Genomic DNA, 17821 nt, shown 5'->3' with positions numbered 1-17821 from the left:
ATAGAAGGTGGCGGGGGGTTCACTCGTCCTCTACATTCTGCTGCTAATAGGTCTAGAGAAGTGTGCGTGTGTGTGTGAGAGAGAGAGGCAAGAGTGAAGGGGGGTAAAAAAAAAAAGGGTGTCACTATTTATGCTGCGTGCGAAAGACAAATTGCCCTTACTGTCACCTCCCTTCTCCTCCTCTCCCTCCCGCCGGCTTTGTGGAAGTTCTGTGGATTTCTCCTGAAAGCTAAGAGACTGACCACACTGACTAAAAGCAGCAGGATTCTGAAAAACACAGCCTGCTGAACAGAACACAATGCAATAGTAAATAATATGTGTGTAAATATGACTCTGGACAGTTGGAATGAGTTGACTTGGCGTTGACTTTGATTTGTAATCCAGATTAACACCCTGGCAATGATCATCCAGGACATTTATAGAAGATATCATTTTCAGTAGGAGACACACATTCATGTATACAGATGGACTTTGGGATTGCTGGAGCATAGTTTTTTCTTTTTTTTCATTTGATTTTATTAAACTTCTTCAACAGTTTGTTGGCCATTTGTCTTACTGCAATCCCCATTAGTTTCATCCAGATAGAAACAGATATTGTCTGATTGATACAGCAGGATTATTGAATTCTCTACTCTGATTAGTCAGAAGGTGATTAGTTGCTATTGGTTCATGTCAATGCACTTTTTCTAATATGCTGTCAATCATTCTCAGGAACCTTTATGATAGAACACATTTATGCATAAACACATTTATAAAAAAAAAAAAAAAAATTATATAAAAATATTTATCATAATATAAAAATATCATCATCAAAAATATTTTATATTATGATGTAATTATTTATTTATTTATTTATTTTTGTAGAAATATTTTAGTTATGAATTTACCTTCTTTTAAATTTTATTTTATTTTTTAATTAGAAGTTTATTGATCATTTTTTGGAAGGAGTCTCCAGTTTCAGTGTAACAGTCTGAGGTAAAGTTTCAGCTTTTAAATTTAATTTTTGATTTAAAAATTCAGGGAAAGTCTTCAGAACGAAGTGAGATAAAAGACAGAAGAAGAGAACAGAGAAAAAAAGAATCTGACGAGGGAACGACTGTTTAATTTTAATAATGTAACTGAACAAAAAGACAAGCTGATACTGAATAATTCAACAAAAGCTTTTATTCTGTAGTTTCCGATCAGTGAAAAATAAAACATACTGACACTAAGCTTTCCTAAATAATTTCTGTCCTGGAGATGTCCAGAGTATATCATTCATTCTCTAACATACTTTAGCTGGGAAAACTTCAGCTTAAAACAGATTAAACAGAGATGTTTCTGCGGAAAAGAGGACATCTCTTAACATCTCTTTAAAGCTGCAACTCAGTCCTCATTAGATAGGAGGAGAAAAATAGAAATGGAGAAATGGATAAGTGAGAACAGGAGGGAAAGAGAACAGCTCTTTTCCACATCCTCTGTCCTGTTTTCTTTTCTTACATTGTTAGCACAATGGCAGTGTGTAAAGCAGACCACAGATCAGTGATGATCAGGATGACCATATCTGTAACCAGCTCCATTAATCACCGCACTGGAAGGGTTTGATGACAAAGATTAAAAGAGAGTAAGCGATACTAGTGAGCTTCAGATTACTGCAACTGTCATCAAATACCCACCAGGACACACACCCCGAGTTCGCCTGCCTCGCCGACACACCAGCACAGCCGACATCAGCCTGGATCAGTGCAGCACAGGTGCTTTGCCCGGTCATGCGCTCACACACACACACACACACACACATATGATGTGTCCACTTGTCCTCTCACACTGCTATGAATTATTTTCCTGTCAGTTTTTTTTCTCCGAGTGACCAGCTGTGCTTCACATGTCCTCATTGCACTCTCTTAGGAATGCTTCCTTAGGCAAAGCCAATCCCGTCACAGTGTTTGATATTTTTTAATATATTTTCACAATGTGTAATATTTTAATAAAAATAAATGAAGTTACACTTCAATTAAATTTGTTTATTAACCATCTTGTTGGACATTTAGCTTCTTACAAAGTTTGGGGTGGAGTCAGATCTGATCAAACTCCGCCTACCTGGGTGGCGTCAAGGGGGCAGAGACAGCTCAGTCTGTTTTAGGCTGGATAAGTGTGTGTAATGTGTGGTTTTATGTTCTTTGTGTTCTGTGGGTTAGGAGTTAGGGTAAAGAGTTAGGCTTATGCAAGGCGTTGGAGCAGATCAAGTTTTTTCTTCAGCCACTGGATCTGGATCGTGTCAAATCATTTCTAAGATTTAAAAAGCGATGTTTCATTACATGTGTGGTTCATAATGTTTTAAAACCATTCCAGAATTTTCTTCATTTCAGGGTTCACCTCCAGCCAGAAGAGAATGGTTCCGGCGGTGAGGGTCAGCTGGGGAAGGATTAAGTCTTGTCTGTGTTTTTGTTGCTACTGAAATTCACCTTGCAGAATAAAAGATATGTTAAAAAGTCTGTTAATGGACTTCTATTTTTAACAGTGACCAATGTGTGTATACCTGTCAGAACTTCAGACATAAAATTGATATATAAGTATTCACATTTTCAGCTAATCTGCCTGAATTGAACTGACCTTTAGTGGCCAGTGTCCTGTGTAGTGTAGGGCAAACGTCAGCACTAAATACTGCACCACATGTGTTTGAGCTGTAGGACTTTCAGCACCTCAGTGTGCTTAGTGGAGAATGCTAAGCATTCAGCTTTGCCAAACAGCCATGTAGTCGGCTGACTAGCTGTTACGTCACATGACACGTCATACAGAAGAAGCAAAAACAGCCGCATCTCTTTATCTGTTGCTTTACCTAGTGGCTATGGCTATATACATATATGTATATATATATTATATATATTTTATGTGACAAACTAACAACTTATCATCTATGTGTGTGTGTGTGTGTGTGTGTAATTTTGTTTTGTTTCTCACTGACCTTTCGGATGTCCTTCTGAAATGTGTGTATTACCTCAAAATTTAAGAAGCCAAATGGAAATAATAAAAAGGTTGAACGAGTAGTACTTGTTAAACATTGCGGCCTGTATATAAATGTGATTAAGAACTTTATTTCTGAAATAAAACAACTTAATGAGAGGGGAGTGGAACAATATCATAAGATTTTTCGCATGTTAATTAAGCTGCTGTTAAAAGACAAAAATTCATACATTCACCCAATTATTCATTTATTCATTTATTTTTTCCTTCAAGCTGTACATCCGCCCGCAGTTCAGAAATAAAAACATACGCTCAAATCGTCAGTGATAATAGCCCTTCGTTTCCTGAAATAGCTTTCCACAAAATGCATGAACTGACTCCATCACCTCTGTGCAGCCAGTGTGCAGGACTTTATGCTCAGTCATGAGGGACTACGCCACAACATGTAACTCCAGGAAGCGTGAAAGAAGCAGAAAACACAGGCTCTACTGTAATACGTTTGTATTAGTCATATGTTAAAGAAGAAGGAAGTAGACGAGCAGCCGGGGTGGACTTGAACCGTGCTCTTTGAGAGTATTTGTGGTTAATTGTGGATCATTTGCATTATGTAACACACCAGCAGACACACGGCTGAATATATCTGAGTAACTGCGACTATATGATGTGGCTTGTAGTTTACGCTGATGTTAATACTCTATGATTGATGGATGAGGCGACTATTACAGAATATTAATATGAATTATTTATTATGAACTGATGTGAACTTTTGTGCCATTTTTTTGGGCTGGTTTTGGGCAATGCAGCAAAAACACATTCAGGATGATCTTCCAGACGAATAAAAGACCTTCGTACAGTATACCATTTTAGTCCATGCCAATTTGTGAAGATTTACAATTCTGTATGTTATTTTCTTTTATCCATATAGAATGACATTCCATGCAATAGAACGTCTTGTGTCCTGTAACTTTCGCTCTCTTGAATAAAACAAATATTGTAGCCTGTCAGAAAACCTACTGACTCTTACAAAGACCTGACTCTGGAAACTCCTTCCTGAAATCTCCCAAAAGACAACATATCAATGTTCAAACACACATTTTTAAAAGCTTTATGTGGGAGTGTTTATGTTACAAGCTAATGCTAATATAGAAATGATACCATTAGAATGAGGATTGTAAGATAAACCTCACAGTACTGTAGATTTATTTACATTTACATTTATGCAGACACCCTTATCCAGAGCGACTTACATTTTATTTCATTTTATACAACTGAGCAATTGAGGGTTAAGGGCCTTACTCAGGGGCCCAGCAGTGGCAGCTTGGTGGTCTTGAGACTTGAATTCACAGCCTTCTGATCTGATTTGTAGCCAAACACTTTAATCAACACCATTTGACCAATCAGAAATCTGCATTCAGTATTCCAATGTACACACACACACACACACTTATATGGGGGGGGTGTGTGTGTATGGTATATGTACTGTATGTATGTATATGCTTAATGTCTGGCACATTATCAGTACATTTGAGTACATTAACACTTTAAGGCTAGCAGGTGCACTGAAGAAATATCTGTATGTGTGTGTGTGTGTGTGTGTGTGGTCAGGCTATCACCTGTTATTCAGATTCAGCAAGCCAGTCATTCCTCTGTCCTAAAATAAAATACCCCCCCATCATGCTGTAACCCCACTCACCTTCAGTTTATAAGAAGCACCTCGCTGCCTGTCAGAAGCCACACACTTCCTCACACCAACAAACAAGACTCATGTGTGCTTAGATATCACATTATTATCATTTTTCACTAACATTTTAATCTGACACGATAGCTCAATGTCTCAGTTCCTGTGTAATGTATTATTACACTCGCTCCAGTAATGCCATGTACACACACACACACACACACACACTGAAACCCTTATGATGACTTGTGTAATTTCACACTGGTTTTATTTTTTCACCCAATCAGTGGCACGCTGCTGACAGGTTTATTAGTGTGGCAATTTTGGAAGGTGAAGGGCTACGTAGATGAAAAAAAAACATATACAAAATATAAATTTGTTAATGATTAAATTCTTTCTGAACTTTGTCAAATGGAGAGCATGTTACCTTCATGCTAGCTGCAGATGTTCGAGGGTGGTTTTTATGAACCCATGTGTGACTCATGCCATATGCTGAACTTGATTATGGTTGGATTATTTTGGTTTTTATAGCACAGTGCTATTGACCGGTTCGGATTCAGGGATGTGGCAGATTAGTGGTTGAGGTGTTGGACTACAGGTTGTAAGATCCAGGTCCACCAAGCTGACACTGCTGGGCCCCTGAGCAAGGCCCTTATCCCTCAGTTGAGATCAACTGTAAGTCAAATGCCAGAAATGTAAATGATTGGTCAGAAGATGTTGATTAATGTTCTATAACAACAATTTGGACAATTAATGCCTTCTTTTAAATGCAAGATCAATTTAATTGCAAACAAAATTAGCCATGTTATTGTAGATAAACCAGTTGAAAGATTCCTTTACATGCCAAAGTTTTCTATGAAAAGATGTTCATTTGGCATTTCCAAAAAGGGTCTCAGATGTCCGTGCTTTGTAACAGCAGCAGAAAAGCTTTTAGAGAGTTTTAAATGATATTTTTTAATGATACTTCATGTGGCTAGGACAACTTACTTTAGTCCTTAGCTCTGTGTTTTATGTAGCACCAGGGTCCAGGAGAAACGTTGTTTTAATTCACTTTGTACTGCGTCAGCTATATATATGGTTGAAATGACAATAAAAGCTTCTTGACATGACTAGTTAAGTAACAACATTTATTACTTATGACTCGAGTCCACAGTATTAAAAATAATAAATGGATGAAAATGGATGTGAATTGTAATCCTTGGCAAACTGCTCTGGGGTAAATGGAATAAATCACTTGCTGCAATAGGAAAATAATCAAGTACTCAATCATTGGGTCACATCACACCATGGTGTTGTTGCTTATTTTACAATAAGAACACACCACTGGATGTTTTCCTTATTTAAAATCAACAATACCTGCTAACCCCAAGACATTTAAATTGATGCCCTTATCCAGAGTGACTAACATGTTTTACCTCATTTTTTATGCAGCTGAGCAATTAAGGGTTAAGGGCCTTGCTCAGGGGCCCAGCAGTGGCAGCTTGGTGGACCACAACCTTCCGATCAGTAGTCCAGCACCCTAACCACTAAGCTACCACATCCCATGTCAATATGTTTTATTTGGTCTACTTTGCTTCAGTGTAATCTATCAATTCTTTTCACATATTTTTAAAAAAAACATTGGTATATTCTTGTTACAAATAAATATCCATTCTAAACGTTTGCATTATTGAATACTTCCAGGGCTTGTCGATCTCAGCTATATTACCTACAGTACATCTACATTTACTGCAGTCTTTTGCAGTACAAAAGCGTTTATCAGTAAATACATCAATACTGGTTCATTAGGTCAGAGAACAGAAATACCATCGGTCTACTACTTGATTTAGTTTTGGTGTGAGGCACTGTCGTATAACTCTCAAACACTCGGAGATATAGATAGAGTTTTTGTTAGACTCTGAAGGAGGAGCATATAATGTTTAAGACACTCGAATGATAGTGATGATCGATGATGGTTCGAGTGGACAGTAGAAAATATGTGTACATTTGTGGTGTCTGCTTTATCTTTGGAGTTATTTCGAGACAAATGTTTAAGGACAAGTCTCTGAAAATAAAAGGTTTGACTGATTAACAGATTCAAAAAGTGAGAGTTATAGAGTTATATATCCTGGAAGAGTTACACAGAGTTATATATCCTGAAAAGTTCAGCTGAAGCACACACACACACACACACACACACACTCACATTCACACACTAATTCACACCTAAGGGCAATTTAGTCTAGCTGATCCATCTAATGGTAGACAAGGTGAGAACTCTAAACAGATAATAACCAGCGCTCAGGATCCTGACACACTGATGATGGCAAATTAGTTCATTTATAATGAAAATAACTTAATATATGATAAAAAACTTTAACACGTTATATGGAGAGATTTCTTTCATCGACATCCTTAAAATTTTTCATTTACACGTCTGTCATGACCTTGTGATATGAACACACACACACACACACACTACATAAATTGATTAACAACGAAAAACCCCTTAGTCTTATTATTTTGTACAGTTTGCATATGTTTTATTTGGCTCAATAAGATCTGTTTGTAATTCCCGGGCCAAAAATTGTCCAAAGTGTCAGTTTTGGCCACTTAAACATCAAAGATAAAAAAAAAAAGAAAAAAAAAAAGAAAAATGATTGCCATAAGTGCATGAGTGAAATTGTCCAATACATTAATATCAATCTTTTCCTTATTTATATAGAATTGCTTTAAAAAATCAGACATATTAAAGCTAATAGGGTATGTCTGCTAGAGAACAAAATAAACTGTGTTTGAATGACTGAAGCTTTAACTTTTCAGCTCCAGTTTACTGGTATTAAAAGCTGACCCAGGCTAAACCAAGAAACCTGATGGAGGTTGCCAGAGCATGCATTTGTAAGTGAAAGTGTGTTGAAGACTGCCGTGGCCTATATTTCCAAATCGTCAAATCGTCTCAGTAGAGAAGTGCAGATCAAATTTCCACATTGCAGCTTAGTAAATAAGGGCCAAAGTTTTTCTTTTTTTTTGCTCACTGTTGCTTTACCTTTCCAATTTCAGCTTAAGCCCCATAAACTATGATGCTAGCTGGAAGTCATTCAGGCCATAAGCAGTGGAGTCGCTAAATCTGGGCATCCGACTCTAAACCCCATACAGACTACTGCTGATTTCCTGCTTGCAAGCTCTGCTAATACCAAAAAAGTACCAAATCCACTGGCAGCCAAAGCTCAAAGCTCGGTTCCAGTGGGACTGCTCGTTTTATTTGTTTCCTAACTAAAAGCCCGGTTATGCTGTGACGCTGGTCACCTCCTCTTTCTGGTCTCGCAGGCTCCCAGCTGCTCAGTTGGGAAGAAGCTAATTCGGATTCTGGGTCAGCTCATACCAGGAGTCTCTTTCGGAAACTCGCTCGGATAAATAGGCACTGTTCGCTGTACTAAAAGTACGGAGAAGGCAAATTTTGGCATCTACTTCTGGGAGGTTATGACTGAAAAGTGTATGTGTGTGTGTGTGTGTTGTAAAGAGAGACAGAAGTGCTCTCCAAACTTAAAAAGTACTTTTTTTTAAGGCAGATGTGGTGTCCAGTCTTATTCTGCCTGTGTTCAGCCCTGTCCTAGTTGACAGCAGAAATGTTTTTGTTTCATGGATAGACGCCCACACTTGAACCATTTAAAGTCCATTCTCATGGCTGTCAGTGCATGAGCTTTTTACTGGATGCAGAAGCCAGTAGGAGATTTTGAACACTCACTCATTTGAAGCTCTCACTGTAATCTCCAGATAACAATAATGCTAGAAATAGTAAAGACTCTCGTCCTTTGGCTTTCTCGGTCCATAAGATACTTTCCTCAGTACTGCATGTTACGTCATTCCTTACCTTTGTCAACAATCTCAAAGAAATGCCCAATAAAGAGAGCACTGAGAGACCTCCAGATTGTTTTCGCCACCTGTCTGTGTCCATGTCATGGTGGGGAGGTCGAAGTTCACAGATCAAGCCATGTGGGCAGTGACTTGAGAGGTGGAACTTGTCAGCCCTAATGTCCGTGAGTCAAAGAGAGATTGTTGACTCCCACTGAGCATGTGCAGACCATCCACAGGAGACAGAACTTGCCTGTCTGTCAAAGTACCACTCGGGGATGAGCCCAGGACCGAGCTCTGTGTGGCAGCCATCTTTTCTGGACTAGCAGCCAGTCGTGGTGAGGTGGAAAAGTTGTATCCATAAAGGCCGTATGGACTATGGAGACGGAAGCCGTTGTACGAGCTCGGTGTGCTCTGATTGGTGGAGAATGCATTGTGAGCAGGGCTGGGCATGAAATACTGGAGCTGGGGGGCGTGACCAGGCATACCAGGGATTTGGATTGGAAGACCAGTCTGTGTGCAGGAAAACGCCTCTCCGTCTGAGCCGCCCACATAAGCAGGGTTTCTGGTGGAGGAAAAGGCGTCGGCCGCGGGGCTGGCCAATCGGCTGTACGACTCTGCCGAGAGGGGCGTGGCGAATCGGTGAAGAGGATGGCTGCTTCGACTGCAGGCTGAGTAGTCACACACAGACCCCGCCCCTGTGGCCAGGTGAAATGCTGGGGAAGAGCATGATGATGTAGAGAGTAAGTGTGTGTGTGCTGAAGACCCAACCACTCCATGAGAGCCTGTTGCACCTACACAACACACACATACGCAACATTACTCCACAGATTGAACAGAAATGATCAAATGACACTGTAGCATAGTGAGCAGAAATGTTTAAATAATGTTTCTACATTTACATTAGATGGAACGGACAATGTGTTCGCCCTGAATCGTATCAAAACACTGTGCTGCACTGTTTTGGCTTTATACTGCAAACGAAGGAGTTTACCATGATCAAAAACTATTTACAAAGCTCATACCCGCACTGACCATGATTACATCATTTTAAAATTTGCACCACCCATGCACCGGCTTGGATCCACCATAAACAAAGCAGCTGTGGGTCTGTCAAATCCACACAGCAAACAAATTCTCCTAAATTCTTAGGAACCTTTATTGTGATTTTAACCAGCAAAGCTCTGGGGATGCATCTGCACAATGAACCTTTCCAAATTATTTGCTTTATACGCAGCTACTGAATTATTCATACATGCTACAGAATACGATTCGGAAGAAGGCCTTGCTGTGAGACAGCAACTCTTGATTACTGTTTGTTATAAATGGGTTTATTTTCATATGGTGGATTCCTGGCTTTTTCTGGTGCAGTAAGTAAAAGGTTATGATTACAAAAGGGATAAAAGAATTCAGTAACAGTTTCCTTAAAAATAAATCCATTTTCTTTCAGTACTTTTTTTTAAAATAAAAATATATGCACCATGATATATACAAGCACCATGTCAACATTTTTTAATGCATCTTTACTCATATTTCACCAAGCCCAAATTATAGCAACATATTTTCACTATTCACAAAGAACACACACACACACGCGCATACACACACACAAACACACACACACACACACAAACAAATGCACATACACATAAAGATACACATGGGTACATTTCTATCTATCTATCTATCTATCTATCTATCTATCTATCTATCTATCTATCTATCTATCTATCTATCTATCTACCTACCTATGTAAATAATACAGATAGACAGATAGATAGATAGATAGATAGATAGATAGATAGATAGATAGATAGATAGATAGATAGATAGATAGATAGATAGAGAGATTGTGCCTATGTGCCTGTACTATGCAATGAGAGTAAATATCTATCTATCTATCTATCTATCTATCTATCTATCTATCTATCTATCTATCTATCTATCTATCTATCTATCTATCTATCTATCTACCTATGTAAATAATATAGATAGATAGATAAATATTTTGTGCCTATGTGCCTGTACTATGCAATGACAGTAAATATCTATCTATCTATCTATCTATCTATCTATCTATCTATCTATCTATCTATCTATCTATCTATCTATCTATCTATGTAAATAATATAGATAGATAGATAGATAGATAGATAGATAGATAGATAGATAGATAGATAGATAGATAGATAGATTGTGCCTATGTGCCTGTACTATGCAATGAGAGTAAATATCTATCTATCTATCTATCTATCTATCTATCTATCTATCTATCTATCTATCTGTCTACCTATGTAAATAATATAGATAGATAGATAAATATTTTGTGCCTATGTGCCTGTACTATGCAATGACAGTAAATATCTATCTATCTATCTATCTATCTATCTATCTATCTATCTATCTATCTATCTATCTATCTATCTATCTATCTATCTATCTATCTAATTAAATCAGTAAAAGAAACATGTGATTTCTGTACCTTGCTTGGTCATTCCTGGTATATCCTCAAACGTCAGTGTTCTGAGCGAAGGCCTCCAGAAAGCATACGACTCCACCAGAGCTTCCAGACCCATCCTGCAAAGTCACAACCCTTAGACTATATTTTACAGAGAATAATCTTTAAACCTGATCTATTAATCCACATGCAGCAAACCTTAAACCTGATGTACAAGATTTAATGGATCTCTCAAAAAGCCGAGCAGCATATATTACACCGACTACTAATAAAAATACAGAAGCTATAAAGTGTGATTGTGATCAAGAGTAACACTGCTGCTGTTTAGATTGACTGCAGCATCAAGGATTTAGGATTTATTCAAATGCTAATCTGTTCATCGCCGAATTGAATCATTAAACTTCAGTGCTGTTGATTTCTACTGTGGAATTCTGACAATAGCACCAGCTGTAGAACAAAAAATGATTGATTTACTGAATGATTTCTTCATAATAGGTGATGGTTTCTATGGTAACTACTCATTCTCATGGACCTACGTCATACAGACACTCGACATCATCTAATGAACAGATTTTTGTTGTTATTTAACAAGGAATGACGGTTGATATGGTTTGTATGTTTTTATCCATCCATTTAGACGGATGACTTTGTGCTTTACCGGTTGCTTGGTAACATGGCAGGAGCTAACAAGTTTGATGTTTCACAGCATTAAGCGTGACTACAAACGGTTGCGCTGTTCATTAATAATAAATGTGAAACTGTTCAAATTGCTATGGTGTAAGAGGACTGGTAGACTTTGTGAAGTGTTGATAAAGGAAAATAATCCACTTGGGCCATGTCACATCAGTCTGTTGTTGAATAGTTTCTAATGTGCTGCACAATTTGAAGAAGACCTAAAGCTAATAATTAATAAATTAACTATTAACTCTCGATAATGTTTAATTCAACCTTTATTGAAGCGCCTCACATAATCATTTACTACAGTTTTCAAATTCACTGCAAGGTATATACTTTATATAACTGTGTACGTGACAAATAAAATAAAGCCATAAAACATGCTGTATAGCACGTGTATAATTTTCTCCGAACGTAAAATTAAAATTCAAAGAAACAAATCCGTACGCCGCTGCTAGAATAGACGCTGTCTGCCATTACTGAGTGTCCAATCAGTAATCTTACTCCGGGCCCCTTTTCTTATCACCATGCTTTTGGCAGTATTCAGGTAATGAAGAACATAAAGTGTGTGTGTGTGTGTGTGTGTGTGTCAGCAGGTATTTCTGCATGGCTGTAATTATTTTCACACGGTGGAGGATCAGACACAGAGTGCAGGAAGCCACAGTTAAAGCTTTATGAGGAGAGAGAAAGAGACGGAGAGAGGGCCGAGGTAATGACGGCTCTCAGCGCCCCTCGTTAGCATGGCCGTTACGCTACCTCAGTGCCACTCAGGCGATAACTCGCACAAGATGTCTCGACTTGTTTCGACCCCGGGGTTTTATCAGACGCACCGCTCGAGCTACCCGACGACTCAGTTTGTTTAGCGAGCTCCTTAACTTCAACTATAATCGTGAAACGGGAGGCTGGCGAGGAGAGAGAGGGCGAGGAACGGATGGAAGGAGGAAGAAGAGAGGAGAGAGGAGGAGGAGGGGGGTGCACGTGGTCTGGTGTTATTCAGCAGGGTGTTAAAAACGTTCTCGTTTAAAACTAATGAGCAGGGTAAAACCCCCCCCGCTGAGACTCCATGCCAGCACCACAACCGCCTTATTACTGGCCAACCTCCATTTCCTGTTTATGCGTTTATTTATTTTCCTGCTTTTACACGAGGACAGAGATTATTTTTATTGTCTCGTAGATTTTTAGGCTTATTTTCTTTTTTTGGAGAAATAATGGAGTGTATTGTGACGCTGTTTTAATTTCGTGTTTTATATTTATTTTGTCTGGGCCTCGGCAGAATGTTCGGTCATCTGTTCGGAATGGCTTCGGAAGGAGCTCTTGCAAAAATAATTATCAGATAATCCGGTAATACAGCCTGCTGGGTCTGAAATAACCTCACACTGACGTCAGAACGCAGAGAACACAAGCAACAAAGACTTCTTTTAAAAGGTGTCTCTTAAAAATACTCCAATACTCTTTTTTTTGTGGAGTTGTTTCGCCATGAAATGCAATAATTATTGTAATAATACATTACTTACTATGTAATAATAATAATAATAATAATAATAATAATAATAACAATGCATTCTTTAATCTACTCAGAGTTCTCTTTATAAAATGAAAGAAGGGTGTAAGGGTCTTTACCTGTTTCTCCCTGAGTCTCTGAATCCTTTCGCAAATGGATTTCTGTCTATTTTCAGTCTTGTAATCTGAAAACACACACACACACACAAAATGACTCAGACACTTCCTAACTGACCCACAGCCTGTTATACTGAGTCCTCTGACCCCCTGCAAGTGAACTGTGTCCCATAAAGCAATGTGGGGGAGTTCTTTTATAAGTCATGTTTGCAAATGCTACAAACCCTGTAGGTGTGAGGGACTCACATTTGACTTCTGTTTTTGAATAAATGGACAAAATTTTTACCAAATGTCTCATAAATCATTTTTTATCAAAAAAAAAAAATTCAACTCAGGATTTTGAAGCATACATAACATTTACCTACAAAAACAAACACCCCCCCCCAAATTTACAAAAACACAGGAAATTTAAGTATAAATCATCCCACAAAAACTCAAGCTAAAATGAAAAATGCTTAAATGTGCTACAAGTCGAAATCTTAAAATAAAAAATAAAATAAAACACCCTCTCCGGTGAAGAGAGGAAACTCCATAAGCAATGCTAAATAAATGCCTAAAATACCTTACTATTTATGGCTAGGTTGTTCTTTATGGGGTGTTTTATATTGTTTGTATTGCTGACAGATCCCAGACGTCTTTGATCTTCGGTCTCATGTAATAAAACTACTGCAACGGGAATTGAACTGGCTCTAAATGTTCACCATATACAAAACTAACAATGCCGTAATAAAGCATCCCAACAGGAGCCTCCTGTAAATGTGATCATGGCAGGAAATCAGGCTGAAGTTATAATGGGAGACTCTGGTAACGTGTTTGCCGTTAGTTACCTGTTGGTTCTGGTAGGCCGTGACTGTGGTGAACACTGTTTCAGGAAAGGAGAAGGCTTTCACGCCGTCACCGGTCGGCACGGCCTTAACGGGCGAGAGCTCGTCGCCGCACTCCTTACGGATGACGTGGACACGGGGCTGGTACTTGTGCATGGAGTGTAGGATGATCTGGAAAACATTATCCCGCGCATCCGTGTTTAGAGTGGGGGAAACGGAGGAATTACCGAAGCAGTTTTCTACTTCAATAAAAACACACGTGCTCACATTTTCAAAGCCGGAGCAGGCCTTCGACCAGCTCGCCGCAGGAATGCTTTCAATTGAGTTTGTTTACAACCTTCCACATTACAACATGTTTAGGCCTTTAAAATAATTCAGCAAAACAAAATGCACACCGGGCGACAATCGCTAGCATGTGTCTTTAACAGGTATATAAAAAGAGTAGGCTGCTCTAATTATAACATTTAACCTCATTAAAGATCAGAGTCAAAATGTTTCAAATAGGTATCGCTTTGTCTGAACAGCAAAAATAAAAGGAGGCCTTTTCATGGGGGCCCTTTGCAATTTTCTGATTCTGACTCAATTATTTACATCCAAGTAACACGAAGATTAGAAACAACTTGCTTACATGGCCCTGGTCGTCCAGCTCGTTATTGGTCAGTTTGAGTTTGTCGAAGCTAATGACCTGTCGCATCCATGTCTCTCCCGAAGCAGGAGAGTCCGGGTGGATGTACACACGTGGCGGGACGGGTGAATCTGCATTTCCTGCCACCATCCACTTGGAACTGTGGTACACATATCTTTAAAACAATAAAACAAAATACACCAGTGAGGCTGAATCCCACACAGAAAACAGACCTCCATTCAACATTTGAGGAGTCGTGTGCATTTGTTTGGCCTACATTTGTCGCCTGACCTTCAGATCCTAAAGGTTACACACCCAAAAGGACAGCCCAAAAGGGCAGTCAGAGTCATCTCAGTCTTACAGAAGCACCATTTGTACAGACCAGTAAAGTGTGTGTTTGATCCAAAATGTTTGCATCACATTTCAGCATTTCAGCTTCAAGCTTTGTATCTTCATTGACAGAATATAATATAATATAATAGTGAATTAAGAAGAGTTTCTTTTTTAACCTGTAACGTTTATTGTCCACGGGTATGATGTCCATTGCGATGTAGTATTGCTGATGGGGGTCCAGTCCTGTAATTTTCACTCGCATTGCAGGGAACATTCGCCTGAAATACAACATTATTGTGATTCATAATGAATTAAAAAATTTTAGACATCAGATGAGACTTTTTTTAATTAATATATTTTTCTTCCATACACTCGCCGTTTCTGTTATTATAGGACAGTATAATTTTTTAAGGAAATCACCAGAAAAGGATTAAAATCTGACACCACTAACCGACATGCCAAATGTGACGTTTGGACTTATTTTACTTTTATTTTACGTAATATCACACGTCGCACGCGCGTTTAGCCATTATCTAGCTGACAGCTTTTAATAACGATGTGCTCGCTAGCTGCATGGTTCACCCACCTGCCTGCTTTGGTGATGATCATTTCCGTGCCGATGTCGTGGAAGCGTTTCCACAGGTCCGAGCCCTGCAGCTCCACGCGCATCTCCTCCGCGGCTCGCGCGCTCGTCGGCGGCGGTGACGCGTGCAGTTGAGAGCTCCGTGAGGCAGGCCGAGGACTGTCCGAGCCCACATCCTCACACTCCGCTAACACACACACACACAAAGGCTTTATTATTATTATTATTATTATTATTATTATTATTATTATTGACTTGTGTGCACGTGATTTTAAAGTAAGAATATTTTAATGCGCCTCTTATAGTAGTAGTAGTAGTAGTAATAATAATAATAATAATAATAATAACAACAACAACAACAAAAACGTCATCGTATCACTTATTTACACTTTTGATCCCCCCCCATTTTATTTAATGCCCCTTTTTATAGACAATTTTCATGTTTTAATAACAAACATTTAGTCATACTCCCTAGAGCTAGTCATTAGCGTAATGATGTCGTAAATGATAGCAGGAACCAGAGAAAATATTTCAATAAAATTGGTATTAATAATGTTTATTAAACGTTGTTGTTTGGTGGTTCACTTTGTACAATGACTCCTGGTGCAACAAACCGCCAACTATCCTACTGAAAAAGTATTAAAAAAATTGAGCACACATAACAATATTAAACAATTGTGACATATTTAGACTAGCATATTTACTTTTACAGGACAAAATCACGGGCTAATGTAGGGTATGTACTTCGGGTTTGTTTTGTGGTCCATTGCTTATTTTCTTAGTTACTTACTTTCCCGTTTTCTTTTCTTTTCGTCAGCTACTTTGAGACCGTGTATATGTGTATGTGTATGAGCTCATAAACACACATGATCTTGTCATATCATCTACCTTTACGACTTCAGTACTAGCACATACTAACACATACATCTTGTGTCTTTGTAATATCAGTGCTATTTCTTTAATAATAATAATAATAATAATAATAAGTATTATTATTATTATTATTATTATTATTATTATTATTATTATTATGCTTTAATAAGAATAAGAGTAATACATGTGTTTTAAAGCCATGCCCTTATTACTTTTTATTATTTAGATTTTCATGGTCATGCAAAGCAGAACGAACTCCAAATATGAAGAAGAAAAAAACCCTCATCACTGACTACTGACATTTTTAAAACGCACTAAAAAAAATTTCCCCTGTCTTTTTAGTGTATTTGGCTACTATTGTAAGAAGCAGTTCACAATTTTAGACCAAATTATCAAATCATATAATGATTTGCTCTTGTTTTTTTTAATCTCCGAAATCTAATGTCAAAACAATGATCCCGCAGGCCTAGCGTTTCATTTGCGTCCAGAGAATCAAAACACTAACATTTACTAACTCCATTAATGTCTAAATAACTCGCCATTTTACCTATTAAAGAAGAGAATATATTTCTCCGTTTAATCCTAAAAGTGTCTTTGGTTCCTGTGATATAAACTAAACTTTAAAAGATAAATCTATCTCAAGTTTCACTGCAGGAACTTACGGGAAGCGTCACAGTCTGTGTCACAGTTGCGCCCGCCGCCGTACGCGCTCCCAGCCAGGCTCGCGACCTCGCTTACTTCCCCAAAACAGCTCTCGCTATCCTCATCGTCGAGTTTCCTCCGTTTCTCCGCGCCGATCAACGCCTCCACAGAAAACGCGTGCGCCTTCAGGCTCATGGTGCACGGAGACCGCCGCTTCTCGGCCATGCTTCAAAAAAATAAAAAATAAATAAAAAATACAGAGCGCATCCACTTCTGCTGCGATCAATCCGAGTCGGGATTTTTTCACCTTCAAGAACAGACATCAAGCAGAAGCACGAGCCAAATGAAGCTGAGATGTAGTTTTCGAAGCGTTCACGTTTGATCTGTCAGTACGCGCGCGCGGACATCGAGAGGCAGCGACCGACACCGGTTAAAGCGCCAATAACCAGGGACTGAAAGGGGCAGGGCTGGCGCGTGCCAATCACCAGAGTTGGCGACCAATAGGAGCGCAGAGCGCAGAGCGTCGCCCTCCTCCCATCGAGGCGCGCGTGCCGCCCTTATGTGGTAAAATGAGCAGCCACGGGGTTGCCAGATTGGACAGAAAACAAAATAAGTTTCGTCTGGCGTGCATTATGTTGTTTAGCTTCAGTGAGTTTGTATCTGAGTCACTGTTTGCTGTAGTCTAAAGCGAATTAGGAACGTTTAACGATCTCAGTGGCCGGAGGAAGTCATTGTGATA

General features: G+C 38.8%; 1 protein-coding gene across 1 annotated transcript; it reads right to left on the bottom strand.

Moving 5' to 3' along the window:
• Positions 1 to 4341: 4341 nt before the first annotated feature.
• On the bottom strand, positions 4342 to 17507 carry tbx18 (T-box transcription factor 18). Its single transcript, XM_058410965.1, has 8 exons — positions 17103 to 17507; positions 15571 to 15754; positions 15161 to 15262; positions 14655 to 14826; positions 14030 to 14197; positions 13206 to 13270; positions 10935 to 11029; positions 4342 to 9246 (listed from the first exon to the last, which is right to left on the bottom strand). The coding sequence occupies exons 1-8, from the start codon at positions 17305 to 17307 to the stop codon at positions 8585 to 8587; spliced, it is 1653 nt and encodes a 550-aa protein (XP_058266948.1). The 5' UTR covers positions 17308 to 17507; the 3' UTR covers positions 4342 to 8584.
• Between the last annotated feature and the right edge of the window lie 314 nt (positions 17508 to 17821).

The sequence above is a fragment of the Hemibagrus wyckioides genome, linkage group LG15 (genome assembly GCF_019097595.1).
Source record: "Hemibagrus wyckioides isolate EC202008001 linkage group LG15, SWU_Hwy_1.0, whole genome shotgun sequence".
Taxonomy (NCBI): domain Eukaryota; kingdom Metazoa; phylum Chordata; class Actinopteri; order Siluriformes; family Bagridae; genus Hemibagrus; species Hemibagrus wyckioides.
This window is presented reverse-complemented; position numbering and strand designations above follow the sequence as displayed.